This window comes from Pongo abelii, chromosome 16 (assembly GCF_028885655.2).
Source record: "Pongo abelii isolate AG06213 chromosome 16, NHGRI_mPonAbe1-v2.0_pri, whole genome shotgun sequence".
Classification (NCBI taxonomy): Eukaryota; Metazoa; Chordata; class Mammalia; order Primates; family Hominidae; genus Pongo; species Pongo abelii.
The window spans coordinates 60309703-60325728 of NC_072001.2; the positions used below are offsets into that span (position 1 = coordinate 60309703).

The 16026-nt window shown below is 40.9% G+C and overlaps 1 protein-coding gene and 1 non-coding gene across 17 annotated transcripts in view; one reads left to right on the forward strand and one right to left on the reverse strand.

Annotated features, from left to right (window-relative positions):
• Positions 1-16026, forward strand: part of TCF12 (transcription factor 12) — a 374537-nt gene that overhangs the window by 355598 nt on the left and 2913 nt on the right. For 12 of the 16 annotated variants that reach the window (XM_063716671.1, XM_054531552.2, XM_024232310.3 and 9 more), the window contains 2 exons: positions 3348-3580; positions 12849-13002. In XM_063716671.1, the coding sequence (XP_063572741.1) occupies positions 3348-3580; positions 12849-12991 (376 nt within the window). In that variant the 3' untranslated portion in view covers positions 12992-13002. The remainder of the gene's footprint in view (positions 1-3347; positions 3581-12848; positions 13003-16026) is intronic. The other 4 variants (XM_063716673.1, XM_054531553.2, XM_024232307.3 and 1 more) reach the window with 1 other exon arrangement.
• On the reverse strand, positions 9004-9107 carry LOC112129283 (small nucleolar RNA U13). The gene has a single exon (XR_002911690.1). It is a non-coding gene; the product is annotated as a small nucleolar RNA U13 (small nucleolar RNA).

The following is a 16026-nucleotide window of genomic DNA, read 5'->3' on the forward strand; positions in this document are numbered from 1 at the left end:
TGCAGTGGCTGGTACCGGTTGTTGCTTACCATGTTTGGTGCTTCCTTCAGGAGCTCTTGTAAGGCAGGCCTAGTGGTGACAAAATCTCTCAGCATTTGCTTGTCTATAAAGGATTTTATTTCTCCTTCATTTATGAAGCTTAGTTTGGCTGGATATGAAATTCTGGGTTGAAAATTCTTTTCTTTAAGAATGTTGAAATATTGGCCCCGACTCTATTCTGGCTTGTGGGGTTTCTGCAGAGAGATCCACTGTTAGTCTGATGGGCTCCCCTTTGTGGGTAATCCGACCTTTCTTTCTGGCAGCCCTTAACATTTTTTCCTTCATTTCAACCTTGGTGAATCTGACAGTTATGTGTCTTGGAGTTGCTCATCTTGAGGAGTATCTTTGTGGTGTTCTCTGTATTTCCTGAATTTGAATGTTGGCCTGCCTTGCTAGGTTGGGGAAGTTCTCCTGGATAATATCCTGAAGAGTGTTTTCTAGCTTGGTTCCATTCTCCCCATCACTTTCAGGCATATCAGTCAAATGTAGATTTGGTCTTTTAATGTAGTCCCATATTTCTTGGAGGCTTTGTTCATTTGTTTTCACTCTTTTTTCTCTGATCTTGTCTTCTTGCATTATTTCATTAATTTGATCTTCAATCACAGATATCCTTTCCTCTGCTTGATCGAATCAGCTATTGAAGCTTGTGTATGCTTCACGAAGTTGTTGTACTGTGGTTTTCAGCTCCATCAGGTCATTTAAGTTCTTCTCTACTCTGGATATTCTATTTAGCCATTCGTCTAACATTTTTCCAAGGTTTTTTGCTTCCTTGCAGTGGGTTAGAACATGCTTCTTCAGCTTGGAGAACAGCTTTGTTACTACCGACCTCCTGAAGCCTACTTCTGTCAACTCATCAAACTCATTCTCCATCCAGTTTTGTTCCCTTGTTGATGAGGAGTTGTGTTCCTTTGGAGGAGAAGAGGCATTCTGGCTTTTGGAATTTTCAGCCTTTCTGCTCTGGTTTCTCCCCAGCTTTGTGGTTTTATCTACCTTTGGTCTTTGATGTTGGTGACCTATGAATGGGGTTTTGGTGTGGATGTCCTTTTCGTTGATGTTGATGCTATTCCTTTCTGTTTGTTAGTTTTCCTTCTAACAGACCGGCCCTTCAGCTGCAGGTCTGTTGGAGTTTGCTGGAGGTCCACTCCAGACCCTGTTTGCCTGGGTATCACCAGCGGAGGCTGCAGAACAGCAAATATTGCTGCCTGATCCTTCCTCTGGAAGCTTCGTCCCAGAGGGGCACCCGCCTGTATGGGGTGTCTGTTGGCCCCTGCTGGGAGGTGTCTCCCAGTCAGGCTACACGGGGATCAGGGACCCATTTGAGGAGGCAGTCTGTCCGTTATCAGAGCTCGAATGCCATGCTGGGAGAACCGCTGTTCTCTTCAAGGCTGTCAGGCCAGGACGTTTAAGTCTGGAGAAGCTGTCTGCTGCCTTTTGTTCAGATATGCCCTGCCCCCAGAGGTGGAATCTAGAGAGGCAGTAGGCCTTGCTGGGCTGCGGTGGGCTCCGCCTAGTTCGAGCTTCCCTGCCACTTTGTTCACACAGTGAACATAAAACCACCTACTCAAGCCTCAGTGATGGTGGATGCCCCTCCCCCTGCCAAACTTAAGCATCCCAGGTCGATCTCAGACTGCCGTACTAGCAGCAAGCAAGGCTCCGTGGGCCTGGGACCCGCCGAGCCAGGCACAGGAGGGAATCTCCTGGTCTGATGGTTGCGAAGACCATGGGAAAAGTGCAGTATTTGGGCAGGAGTGTACTGCTCCTCCAGGTGCAGTCACTCATGGCTTCCCTTGGCTAGGAAAGGGTAATCCCCCAACCCCCTTGCGCTTCCCAGGTGAGGCGATGCCCCACCCTGCTTCAGCTCACCCTTCGTGGGCTGCACCCTCTGTCCAACCAGTCCCAATTAGATGAACCAGGTACCTCAGTTGGAAATGCAGAAATCACCCATCTTCTTCATCGATCTCACTGGGAGCTGTAGACTGGAGCTGTTCCTATTCTGCCGCCTTGGAAGCGACCCACCTCAACAATGTATTTTTTTTAAGTATTTTGTTTTTGTTTTGGATCAGCTTTATTGAGGCTTAATACACATGTAATAATAAAATTCACTAATTTTAAATATACAGTCTTTATGTATGCTAAAATGTTTATATTTTGTCATTTTGACAAGTGTAACAGTTATATAACAGCCACCTTATTCATAATGTAGAATCCACCTCAAAAAATGTCCTTATTCCCCTTGGTAGTGAGTCCCTTTCCTCCATCCCGTGGTCCTTGGCAACCATTGATCTGCTTTCTGTTACCATAGTTTTGTCTTTTCTAGAAGTTCATGTAAATGGAATTGTAGAGTATGTATGTGATCTTTCATGACTGGCTTTTTTTACTTAGCATAATCTGCAGCTTGATTTTAGATACAACATAATGGTCCATTGTCTGAATGTACTATGATTTATTGAACCCATTTCCTATTATTAAATCCCAATATGTTGCTGATGTAAATAATTCTGTGATCATCTCCCTTTACATAAATTTCTATGTACGTCTCTAATTATATCCTTAGGATGAATTTCCAAAGTTGGAATTGCTGATCAAGAGGTAATAAACATTAAGGCTCTGGATTCGTTTTGCCAATTTGCCCTTCAAAAAATTGTGTCATTTCTCCCATGTTTTATAATCATCACCACTGATGATAATTTATCTCTAGAACAAAAAAATAGCTATTTTCTGAGATACTTCTCTCAATCTATATCTTAAGCTTTCCTTCTTTCTTTTCACCAGGTAACTGCCAGAGTATATTTAAGAGCACAGGCTAAGCAAATTATACATTTATGTACTAGAAGGGCTTTTAAACTGTAATGTGTATATCAGTCCTGGGGAACATGTTAAAATGCAGCTTCTAATTCAGTAAGATAGGAGTAGAACCTGAGAGATTCTACTCCAGTGTTTTTAACAAGCTCCCAGTAATGCTGATGCTGCTGATTTGTGGATCACATTTTGTGTAGCAGGGTGCTAAAATATTATGTAGTTGTTGATCTTATATTTATGAAGAGTTTCTGGAGAAATCTTTATGCTATAATGTGCAATGAAAAATGCACTTAAGAGTGTATGTAGTATATTTCAACTATATGACTGTATATGTGCATTGAAGAAAAATTTGAAAGGAATATACAGTCATGTTAACTGCACCTATTACAACTGTTTACAAGATTTATAGGTGGTTTTCATTTCCATCTTTACGCTTTATAATTGTGCACAATCAGCATATCTTACTTTATAGCGAACCTAATAGACCTTGTTGTTACTTTATTTTCTAGCAGTACTAATGAAGATGAGGATTTGAACCCTGAACAGAAAATAGAAAGGGAGAAGGAGAGGCGGATGGCTAACAATGCCAGAGAACGCTTACGCGTGCGGGATATTAATGAAGCATTCAAAGAGCTTGGCCGAATGTGTCAGCTTCACTTGAAGAGTGAAAAACCCCAAACAAAACTCCTTATTCTTCATCAAGCCGTGGCAGTCATCCTTAGTCTAGAACAGCAAGTCAGAGGTAAGTAGGTTCAGCCGAGATGTATAACTGTTCTGCTTCAGATGGGCAGACATTTCTATTTACAGTTGCTCTTCTGCTTGGGGAAGTTGTTTGTTATTTCTCCCAGTACTTCTACTCCTGTATCATCAGGGTCGTTTTTCCTGTAATTCTCACTTCTGTCTCACTGTATCACCTAATATCTGTGGGCTGAGTGTTCTCCACCAGTAGAGAGTAATTCTGTGAAGCAAAGCAGAGAACAAACAGCCTCTGCCTGCTGCTCAGCAATAGTGCTTTGTGTCTCTTTGCTCTGGTTGCTTCTGATCTCTCAACCATTAAATTTACCTGCCTAGACCTGCCCTCCTCCCTGCTCTTTATGTCTTTCCTACTTCTCTGTATTCATTTTCTTGCCTGCTCTACTTTGGAGTATCTACCATGCCCTGCTGGTTAATAGGATGCCTTGTCATCATCCCTTCTGCCTTTGCCACATACCTTTACACCCATGTCAATAAGGTCTCAGGGCTTCTTTGTTGACCCCAGACCAGGAACACCAAGAACTTTTTGGGCTAACATACATTGGCATGCCTGTGTGTCCTTAAGGGCAAAACAGCTCACCCACTGCTGACTCAGTTTCATTTTTCAGGAAGTTTGTTGCAGTCTTGAAGAACCTTTGGAACTTCATTTGTTCAACATGTATTTATTGCATACCTCCTCTGTTCCAACCAGCTATGTCCTAGACCCTGGGTTGTCAAATAATAGAAGCTTCTTGTCTTTAAGAGGTTTTACCATCAAACTTGAGTTTCTCCATATACTTATATATTGTCTTAAAATATCCCAAGCCTTTTTGCAAGGAATTCATAGACGTGGCCCTAGGTTCCAGATCTGACCACTAGTCTCTCTGAGAGCAATTCTTTCGATTTTGTGTGAACAAGGTTCAAAAAAGAATAGGGTGGGCAGATGCTTGAAAACTACAGCCATGGAGCCTCAGCATAGATTATAGAATGAGTACTCTTTCTTAGGAAAACCAGAGTGAGAGAACTTGAACAAACTTTCAGAAATATATACAGTAGTAGTTAATTCATCCACTTCCCTCCAATATATTTAATGAATAAGAATGAGGGATAGATCATTTTGTGTATAATCAACCTAATGTTAAAAATGGATACTTGCTCCTGTTCTCCCAAGGTCCTTGAAATATCTGTGGAGTATAAATTAGTTAATGAAACCTAATCTTCAAGGAGTTATAGACTCCCTTGTGATATCCATAAGGAGGAAGATTGTTACCCACTCACCTGTGGCAGAAGCAGTGGTTCCTTGAACTACTGATACCTCTTGCCACTTTAGCAATGTTTTTTTTTTCTTGAATTGTGTCTGACACCCTTTGTCTCGCTCTGAAGGCAGCAAGGCACCTATGTTCAGTGGTTCAACTACACTCATCCTCCTCCTCTTCAGCCCAGGATATCTTCTACCCTGACTTCACCCAGCCATTTATTGTTAAAGCCACTGCCTCCATCTCAGCTGTGAAAGTCTTACTGTCTGGTCAACAAGAGTACCAGAATTTATTCTAGTACACAGCACCTTTTCCTCCCATAGTGCTTTAGAATCAGAATGCAGTCATTTGTGTTTTTAAAAACTTTTTTTTTTAAGCACAGAGATACCTACTTCAGATCTAAGCCATTAAAATGAGAAATACTTCTGTGATGGAAAAACATAAACATAAATAAATAAAACATAAATTCTACCATGCCTAGAGGGACCTTATTCATTTGTAACATTGGAATTTGCGGTGGTTCCATGCGGGCACCTAGAACAGAAAAGCTGAGTCTGAGAGAAGATCTATCATCTAGGCTTTCTTACTACTGACTTCCTGGTCTGTTATGGGTACTGACTATTTCATACAGTTCCGTAAAGCTCTGTCTAAGGAGTCTTTGATGAAAGTTTGAACAGATTTCAGATACACTGAACTGTAACTTCGTTAAGGATTGCTTTGATATTCAGAAAAGCCTACTTCTCCCCTGCCTTCAGACTGGGCTTGAAGCCTTGTCTTAGGACTTCACATAAAAGCCCAGGGATCTTTGTAAGACTGTGTATGTATGTATGTATGTATGTATGTATGATGTATGTATGTATGTATGTATGTATGTATGGTCTCACTGTGTTGCCCAGGCTGGTCTTGAAATCCTGGCCAGGGATCTTTGTAAGACTTGTATGTATGTATGTATGTATGTATGTATGTATGTATGTAGAGATGGTCTCACTGTGTTGCCCAGGATGGTCTTGAAATCCTGGCCTCAAGCGTCTATAGGCTTGAGCCACCGTGCCTGGGCTCAGACTCCTTGAAGGACACTCTTATGGCTGTCAGATAGGGTTTAGAACCCTTCATACAGGCCACAATACCTGTGCCTTGTCTTTGGCAACACCTTCAGAGTTTTGTATAGCCACTGTCTTTTCCTCAATTTACCTACAGTTTTGAGTTATTTTGGTGACTTGATCACTTTTGAGAGCCTCTTCATCCTGTACAGGGACCCTCCTTAGCAGTCCCTGATCCAACACTTTCTATAAAAACAGCTTTTGTTTACATGACCTATTTGGGCATCCTCTGCACTCTGGCTCCCCTTCTGGTTTGGGATGATGCTGCAAGACTGTATCTGATTGTGACCCAATCTGTCACAATCCCTGGATACTTAGTTTTACCAGGAGGCAAACAGACCCAGATCTAGCAGTTCATCCCAGAGAAGAGTGGCTTCTCTTCTAAGCCTCAGATTTTGCCAGAGCATTTTTTGTGCCTTGTTGCCTCACCTGTCAAACCCTAAGTCCCCACTGCCAGTTTAAGCTTTTCCATTATCATGACTACAACATTATTTGTACCTTTGCCATTTTTATTCCCCAGCAGATAAAACAAATAACCTTCAAGTTTGTACTCTCAGCGTTACTCAAAACTCAGTGGTTAAACGTTTCCTCCTCTCAAGCTCTTTCACAGGTCAGCTCAGTCAGGTCACTGTTCTTTTGATAATTTAGTGATAAGAGAACTATTAGATTTTCAGTTTCCTGTTCTACAAGTGAGTTTGAACATAAATGGTATAGGACAGTGGTTTTGAAATCTGGCTGGTCCCAGAATCACCTGAAGCTTTTCTTTTCTCAAACATTTCCAAACCTTACCCCAGGAGATTCTGGTGCAATGAAATGGTTAAATGTGGTAGACTTAACATATGCAGTGATAATACTGCAGTCTTTCCTACATCCCCACTAAAATAAATAAAAATGATATTCATTTTAACCCGCAAGTACAGATGAGAGAGGAGACCATAGCAGATGAAATAGCAAAAGCTGCATGTAGGATAGAAAGTCGATGGAATAGTGGTACTTGTTTGTTTCTAAGTACTGAAGAATACATGTTTCAAGAGTGGTAAGATCTAATCTTGTGCTGAATACAGTGATTTCTTAAATGCCCCGAAGTTAAAATACATAATCATGAAATTTCAGAGCATTAGGGTAAAAAAAAAATTCTAAAGCTTCTGGAGATAAAATTTAAATAGCTTGTAGATAAAGAAACAATCAAAATATCATCAGAGTTCTGGATAGTAGTACTGGATTCCAGGAGATAGTGGAGCAGCACCTTCAAATTTCTGAGGAAAATAATTTCAACCTAGAATTCTTTTTTTTTCTTTTTTTTTTTTTTGAGGCAGAGTCTCGCCCTGTCACCCAGGCTGGAGTGTAGTGATGTGAGCTTGGCTCACCGCAACCTCTGCCTCCTGAGTTCAAGTGATTCTCCTGCCTCCGCCTCCTCCATAGCTGGGATTACAGGCACGCACCACCATGCCCAGTTAATTTTTTGTATTTTTAGTAGAGACAGGGTTTCACCATGTTGAGCAGACTGGTCTGAAACTCCTGACCTCAGGTGATCCGCCTACCTCAGCCTCTCAAAGTGCTGAGATCACAGATGTGAGTCACCGCACCCGGCCAGTTTCAACCTAGAATTTTATACCTTGCCAGACAATTAATCAAAAGATGGAAATAGAATGAAGATATTCCACATAAGCTGGGCATGGTGTGTGCTTATAGTCCCAGCTACTTGGGATGTTGAGTCAAGAGAACCACTTAATCCCGGGAATTTGAGGCTGAAGCGAGCTGTGATCATGCTACTACACTCCAGCCTGGGTGACAGTGCCAAGTCCACCCTGTCTCTAAATAAAAATTATGTTGGCAGCTGGGTGCAGTGGCTCACACCTGTAATCCCAGCACTTTGGGAGGCTGAAGCAGGCAGATCATGAGGTCAAGAGATCGAGACCATCCTTGGCAACATGGTGAAACCCCATCTCTACTAAAAATACAAAAATTAGCTGGGTGTGGTGGCGTGCACAAGTAGTCCCAGCTACTTGGGAGGCTGAGGCAGGAGAATCGCTTGAACCCGGGAGGCAGAGGTTGAAATGAGCCGAGATTGTGCCACTGCACTCCAGCCTGGCGACAGAGCGAGACTCTGTCTCAAAAAAAAAAAAAAAAAAAAAAAATTAAGTTGGCTGGGCACAGTGGCTTATGCCTGTAATCCCAGCACAGTGGGAGGCCAAGGCAGGAGGATCCCTTGAGCCCAGGAGATGACTTGAGACCAGCCTGAGCAACATAGTTAGGCCCCGTCTCTAAAAAAAATTTAAAAATTAGCTGAACGTGTTGGCTCATACCTGTGGTACCAGCTACTTGGGAGGCTGAGATGGGAGGATCACTTGAGTCCTAGAAGGTTGAGGCTGCAGTGAGCTATGATTGTAACACCACACTCCAGTCTGGGCAGCAGAGTGAGGACCTGTCTCAAAGGAAAAAAAAAAAAGATATCTCAGATATGCAAATCCTTTAAAAATTTACCTTCCAGATACATTCTTTTAAAAAATAGAGACAGGGTCTCACTGTGTTGCCCAGGGTGGTTTCAAACTCCTGGCACAAACGATCCTCCCACCTCAGCCTCCCAGGTAGCTGGAACTGCAGGCATTAGCCACCACCACACCTGACTCGTGTGTATTTTTTCAGAAAGCATCTGGAACATATGCTTTAGCCAAATAAGTGCATAATCAACAAAGACAAATGTTATAGAATCCAGGAAACAAAGGATTTAACATAGAAAAACAGCAAAAATAAATCCCATGACAAGAGCTACTGGGCCTAGAGAGCAACTAATCCATTGAAAATTGAATACTATTAGCTGCAGAAGAAAGGTTTCCAAGGAAAGAAAATGGAATTAATTGATGATATGATGTGTTCAAGATTTTAGGAAAATATATTGATAGGCATTTGTTAGATCTCTTGGAGCATTCAGTGATGGGGTTAGGGAGATGGAATTTGCATTACTAACAAATGAAAAAACAAGTAGCTATTAACTATAGGAAAAATAAACAGTTATATGAGCAAGGGAGCAATCACTGTAAAAAAAAAAAATTTTCTTTTTTTTTTTTCGAAATTGAGGTCAGATGGGTAATGTGCAGAGGTCATAACAAGGTTGGAGGGTGGCACATCTCACACACACTCGTGAACACCCGATCATCGTGCTCATGAACTACAAAAGGATCAAACCTTTCCTCCCTCTCCCTCTCTCTCCCTCTCCCTCCGTCCCTCCCCTTTCCTCCCTCCCTCTCTCACCCTCCCTCTCTCTCTTTCTCTCCCTCCCTCTCTCTCTCTCCGTCCTTCTCTCTCCCTTTCTTATTCTTTCTCTCTCTTTCTTTCTTTCCTCGTTTTTTCTTTTTCTTTCTTTCTTTTTGTCTTATTCTTTATTTCTGCCTTTGTTTCTTTCTTTTTTGTTCTTTCCTCCTGTCTTCCTTCCTTCCTTTTTTTTCTTTCTCCTTTCCTTTCTTTTCTTGTCTTGTATTTTCTTTTCTTTCCTTTCCTTTTCTTTCTTCCTCAGGGTTTTGCTCTGTTGCCTAGGTTGGAGTGCAGTGGCACAATGATGGCTCACTGCAGTCTCAACCTCCCAGGCTCAAGTGATCCTCCTACCTCAGCCCCCTCAGTAACTGGGACTACAGGTGGGTGCCAGTACACCTGGCTAATTTTTAAATTTTTGTAGAGACAGGGTCTCACTTTGTTGCCCAGGCTACTGTAAAATTCTTACCTCAGCAGCTGTCTCCATATAGTCATAATAACATAAATATTTTCCTAGTCATAATAATGTAAGAAGTGATTAGTGAGTTAGCCAAAAATTTTGCTATAAACATGTTGCAAAGTTGATGTTATAAGAGAGTCAAGTCCTCAGCTACGTAAGAAGTCAATAGATAGAATTCCCCTAACTGAAATGTGGGAAGACATACTTCTCATGCCCTGCAGGTAATGAGAAGTACCAGATCTTTCTGGCTACTTAACACATGTTGGCCGTGGTCTGCTGTCACACACCAAGAGGTATGAAAGAGTAGCCTTAGTCTTTTTTGAATCAAAGTTGTGTATTTACTTCACATTTCCTAGAGTCTGCCATAGTATTGTTCTTCCTGCCAGAAGTGTTCTTTGTCTGACTATAGGAACCTGGAAGATCTTGCCTAATTTACTGAATTTTTGGTGCTGATCCTTCCCAGCATTTCTCATCATGTCTCCTAAATCCTGGTGTGATAGAGTCATAGTTAGCTAAGAGCAGTTTTCCATTATAAAGAAAAATGTGAGCCTTTTTTCAGTTGGAAAATTTTCACATCTCACATTCTCCTCTTTAAGTTTTACATGCTAATCTATGCCCTCTTCTCAGTCTCTCGGGTCATTATATGAGACTTTAACGTCCACAGTCTCTCTCTTTTTTTTTTTTTTCGGAGACAGAGTTTTGCTCTTCTTGTCGCCCAGGCTGGAGTACAATGGCACGATCTCGGCTCACTGCAGCCTCCATCTCCCCAGTTCAAGTGATTCTCCTGTCTCACCCTCCCGAGTAGCTGAGATTATAGGCACCCGCCACCACGCCTGGCTAACTTTTTGTGTTTTTAGTAGAGATCGGGTTTTGCCATGCAGGCTAGTCTCAAATTCCTGACCTCAGGTGATCCGCCTGTTTCGGCCTCCCAAAGTGCTGGGATTATAGGCATGAGCCACCGTGCCCAGCCCACAGACTCTTATATATAAAACAAACTGATGAAAGACACACTCTTATTTGTTAGAGGTGCACAACTACTTATTAATAAAGCAGCTCTTAATATTTTTTGCATAATGATGAACATGCTATTTTTCCTACTAGTTATCCTAATAAATTAACTAAGAGTGTATCTTTCTTCATTCATCCTCCTTATAGTTGCATAGGCTCTATGTCTTTCCCCAAATACAGAGGCTTAGAAAATTAGAACTCTAAAATGAAATTTTATTAGTATGCATCACTGATAGTCAGGAGTCAGCTAAGTTTACTATAATGAAGTTTTTTGTTTACTTTTTTAAAACTTGGATGTGAACTATAAATGTGTATTGAAATATATACATCCAAATACACTTTTACCTACTTTAAAGGGGAAGCCGGCACAGTGGCACTTGCTGGTAGTCCCAGCTTTTTGACAGGCTGAGTTGGGAGGATCCTTTCAGCCCAGGAGTTCAAGGCAAGCCTGGGCAATGTAGTGAGACCCCATCTCTGAAAAAATGGTTGGGGGTGGGGTGGGGACATGGAAAAAGGGGAGCTGTACTGATGGTATATCGGCTATGCCCTCATTTCAAGAAAATCTGACATAAAATATTACAACTTCGAAAAAATACTATTTTCGTTCCACACTAATTACAAATGATCCCTTTATATTATATTCATTAGGGCATTTTTAATCCATTTATAAAAATATGTGGAACAACTGTTAACCTATACTGTATGTTATAATCAAATAAAAAGCTATATCAGAAGCTATGGATATCTTGGGCTTAAAACTCATTTTTTAAAAAATCCAACAGGAATAGTAGTGTGTAAGTAGATTTTGATCCAGTGGGTCTTTGATCTGATGGATTTTCTTTCCCTTTATTTCTCACAGTAGCACCCTATTTTTTTTTTTTTTTTTGAGACAAGGTCTCGCTGTGTCATCCAGGCTAGAGTGCAGTGGCACGATCACTGCAGCCTTGACAACTCTTGGGCTCAAGTGATCCTTGTACCTCTCAGCTTATTTAACCTCTTTTGAAAATGCCCATGTCACAGATCCCATGCAGTCTTCTTTGCTATCTTTTATAAGAAGCAGCAGAGGTTTTTACCACCCTTTTAATAACACCTCCAGCAATAGAAAGACCAACTCATTCATCTCGTTTCACATATATATCAAAGTAGAAAAGTAAGATGTGCACCAGCTATCTATCCCTCTCCCTTGAATTGGCACATTTCCTATAGAAGAGGGGTCCCCAACCCCTGGGCCACGAACCAGTACCTGTGGCCTGTTAGGAACCGGGCTGGCTGCACAGCAGGAGGTGAGCAGAGAGCAATCCAGCGAAGCTTCATCTATATTTACCGACGCTCCCCATCATTTGCATCTCCAAATCCTGTCAGATCAGCGGCAGCATTAGATTCTCATAGGAGCGTGAACCCTATCGTGAACTACATATGCAAGGCATCTGGGATCTAGGTTGCCTACTCCTTATGAGAAGCTAATGCCTGATGATGTGTCATTCTGTCCCATCACCCCCAGATGGGACCATCTAGTTTCACGAAAATAGGCTCAGGGCTCCCACTGACTTAATGGTGAGTTGTATAATTATTTCATTTTATAGTACAATGTAATAATAATAGAAATACAGTGCACAATAAATGTAATGTGCTTAAATCATCCTGAAACCATCCCTGCCCCCTTCCCGCCCCACCCCCTGCACCCAGTTCATGGAAAAATTGTCTTCCACAAAACCAGTCCCTGGTGCCAAAAAGGTTGGGGACCACTGCTTTAGAGGAATAGCTGAGGATATCTCTTACTTTATCCTTTTCTGAACTGGTAACATTTTAGATAAAGCACAGATGTCTCTCTCTAAGTACAAGATGTCAGCATTCATGTCAATTCAGTGTACCGTGTCTTAGCAGGACCTTGAAGAGACTTGATAGCCTAATAACAACAGCATTTGCCAAAATGTTTGAGTGAAGAGTAGCATTTTGATTTAAATCAAATCAAACCCTAGAAATCTAAATCATAAGCAAAAAATGAAGAAAACAAAATGGTCACTTAGAAGTATAAATCTGGAGGCTTAGTTCAATGCTGAGGTTTTATGTGAGCAGATTGTTTCTTCTATGTGATGGTACTTAGTATGGGAATGAAGTTACACAAAACAACAGCAATTTGTTCAGCTTGAGACCTAATTCATAGCTTAAAACCATAGTGATAAAAATTCTTTCCTCCTGTTTTAGAGAGGAACCTTAACCCCAAAGCAGCCTGCCTTAAGAGAAGGGAAGAAGAAAAAGTTTCTGCCGTATCGGCAGAGCCGCCAACCACACTGCCAGGAACCCATCCTGGGCTTAGTGAAACTACCAACCCTATGGGTCATATGTAAACATCAGCCAGGTAAGTACGGGTTTGAAAAGAAACAGCAAGGAAATAACCTTAAGATTCATCTTAAACTGGGTTAGAATCTTTGAATAGAATTCTCTAGTGAGCAGTGGCCATTGTAAAGGTCACATGTAATTTGAAATACAACAGTTTGTCTTTCTGTTACATTATCAGACTTACAGAGCCAGCATCATTTTATAGCAAATTGCCATTTTCTTCAAAGTGTGGCAGTATCTTGTGACTTTGGTTCTTCTGTTCGGAATCATCATGTGTACTCTTTTACATGAGTATCTTCCTGATCCAAGAAGAAATAGTACCATGACTCAACCATCAGAAAACGCTCTTGGTACCACTCATGTTCTTCATTTCTTTATTCAGAAATGCTTGACTATATCATCAACCAGTTTTCTGCTAATTATCTAGCTTTTTGTCATGAAGCCTTTATACATGAAAAAGTTATCACTTCTATTTGGATCAGTAATGCAAATTTATGATATGATGCTTCTTCCCCACTTGCAAGCACATCAGTTAACACCCTCTAGAATCTATTAATGAATGTGAAGTTATTATATATGGTAGAGCCAGAATGCCCGTCTCTCTGGTGGAATTTTACTTGTTCAAGGACTGTTCTTTATATCTTCCTTTTCATGGACTAAACACAATTCAGTTCCTTGTGATTTTTTTTTTTCCCCTCAAGACGAAGTCTCGCTCTGTTGCCCAGGCTGGCATGCAGTGGCGCGATCTCGGCTAACTGCAGTCTCTGCCTCCCAGGTTCCAGCAATTCTCCTGCCTCAGCCTCCCGAGTAGACTAGCTGGGATTACAGGTGTGCACCCCCATGCCCGGCTAATTTTTGTATTTTTAGTAGAGACGGAGTTTCACCATGTTGGCCAGGCTGGTCTCCAACTCCTGACCTCAGGTGATCCGCCCGCCTCAGCCTCCCAAAGTGCTAGGATTACAGGCGTGAGCCACCTTGCCCAGCTGGTAACTTCATTTTTATAATCTGCCTTCAGCAGTATGTAGTTTTTTCCCCAATTTTATCAACAGATTAAAAGTAGTAAGTAAAGGCAGATGAGTGCGGGGTGTGGAACAGAAAAAAATATCAAGTGCAGTTTCATTTGGTCAGTTTTGTGGCTATCTCATTTTGAACTGAAAGTCTGGAATTTGATAGACTATTTGATAGATAAACTACAAATATTAGTAACTCACCTTTTCCTGAGGGATTTAGTTCCTATCACCACTACATATATAGGGTCAAATGAGACTACATATAGGGTCAAACCAGACTACATATAGGGTCAAACCAGACCACACAGAAGATTTCATTTAGGATAAAAGAAAGGAAGAGTTAAGGCAGTTATTTCATAAGTCAGTTATAACTGTAACATTAGCACACTGGAGAAAACCTCAAACTACCTCCCCCACAAAAAGTATCCAGCAGTCTAACAGATTGTACATGTCAGGGACTTTAGGCAAGAGCTAGTTTACAGATCCTCTAAAACCTAGATCATTGTTTCATACTCTGTAGAAAATATAGACTACTATGAAACAGTAAGTATTTTTGCTTCAAAAATAAACTTTGAAGTTTTTTTGTTTGTTCTGGAGTTTTTTTGTTGTTCTTTTGTTGTTGTTGTTGTTTGTTTGTTTTGAGATGGAGTTTGACTCTGTCGCCTGAGCTGGAGTGCAATGGTATGATCATCTCGGCTCACTGCAACTCCCGCCTCCTGGGTTTGAGCAATTCTTCCACCTCAGCCTCCTGAGTAGCTGGGATTACAGACATACACCACCACGCCCAGCTAATTTTTTTGTATTTTTAGTAGAGACAGGGTTTCGCCAGTTTGCCCAGCCTGGTCTCAAACTCCTGACCTCAAGCGATCTGACCGCCTCGGCTTCCCAAAGTGCTGGGATTACAGGCGTGAGCCGCTGAGCCTGGCCAAAAAATTAACTTAGAAGTTTTAAAATAAAACCATGCCACTATTTCTCAGTGCAAAAGAGACTTTCTAAACTGATGGATTATTTCAAAGAAGAGTGATGGAAGAGGTAACTTCTTATGCTCAGGTCCCAGATAACCACCAAGCTGTGAAAAAGAGCACTAGGCATTCTGCCCTAACACTTCTCTTGGAGCCTGTGTCTTTTTTTTCTTGTCTCGCTCTAGTTAGTTCTACCCATTTCCTCTTGTTTTCTTCGCAGTCTCTCTTACTCATTCAACTTTGTCTTCTTATTCTCATCTCGTTTCCTTCTGTTTACTTCCTTTGCTTTTACTACTTCTCTATTTCATACTGCTCTCATAACTCTACCCTTATCTCTTTATAATGTGGAAATTTTCCCACTTAGGTTAAAATTAAACTTTGGGCATTCCCACCTATCAAAAAAATATCAAGAATTCTTTTAAGTTTAAAAAGGCATCAAGATATGAGACATGTAGTGAATGTACTTTGTTCCATAGATTGTATAGGCTAGTGCTTGTCATCTTAGAATATGTGTTAAGGTTGCTAATTTCATAAAGATAGTTATCTGGTTTCATAAATTGGATAGCAGATTAAAAGCAGCAAGAGACAGGGCAGCAGGAAAAATGCTACTAGAATCAAAATGGCTAAGACATGACCACAGAATGACTGGTTATAAATGTACAAAAATTTGCCATCCTGTAATGTAAGCCAAGTAGCTTTGAATATCTTAGTTTTTCATCCCTAAGAGCATTGCTGTGTACCTAAACAATACTGTGGTTATTGTTTAATAAGGAAGTAAAAGTTATGATTCTATCTAAAACTATTTCATTAAAAATGTAAAGTAGAAAATTTCAGAGTTACTGCTATATATATTATATTGGGAACATAAGTATGTATATAATTTGTACTAATAGAGTAAAATATTCTTAATAAATATTGAGCAAACATTTGTTGAGGACCTACTGTGGACCAGGAACTGGGACCAATATGAAAATGAATGCAAAGTAGCCTCTGACCTCAGGTGCTCTCAGTTTAGATGAAATAAATGTAAACTATTAACAGTGTGGTTGAGTGGAGGCAGCAGCAAATTGA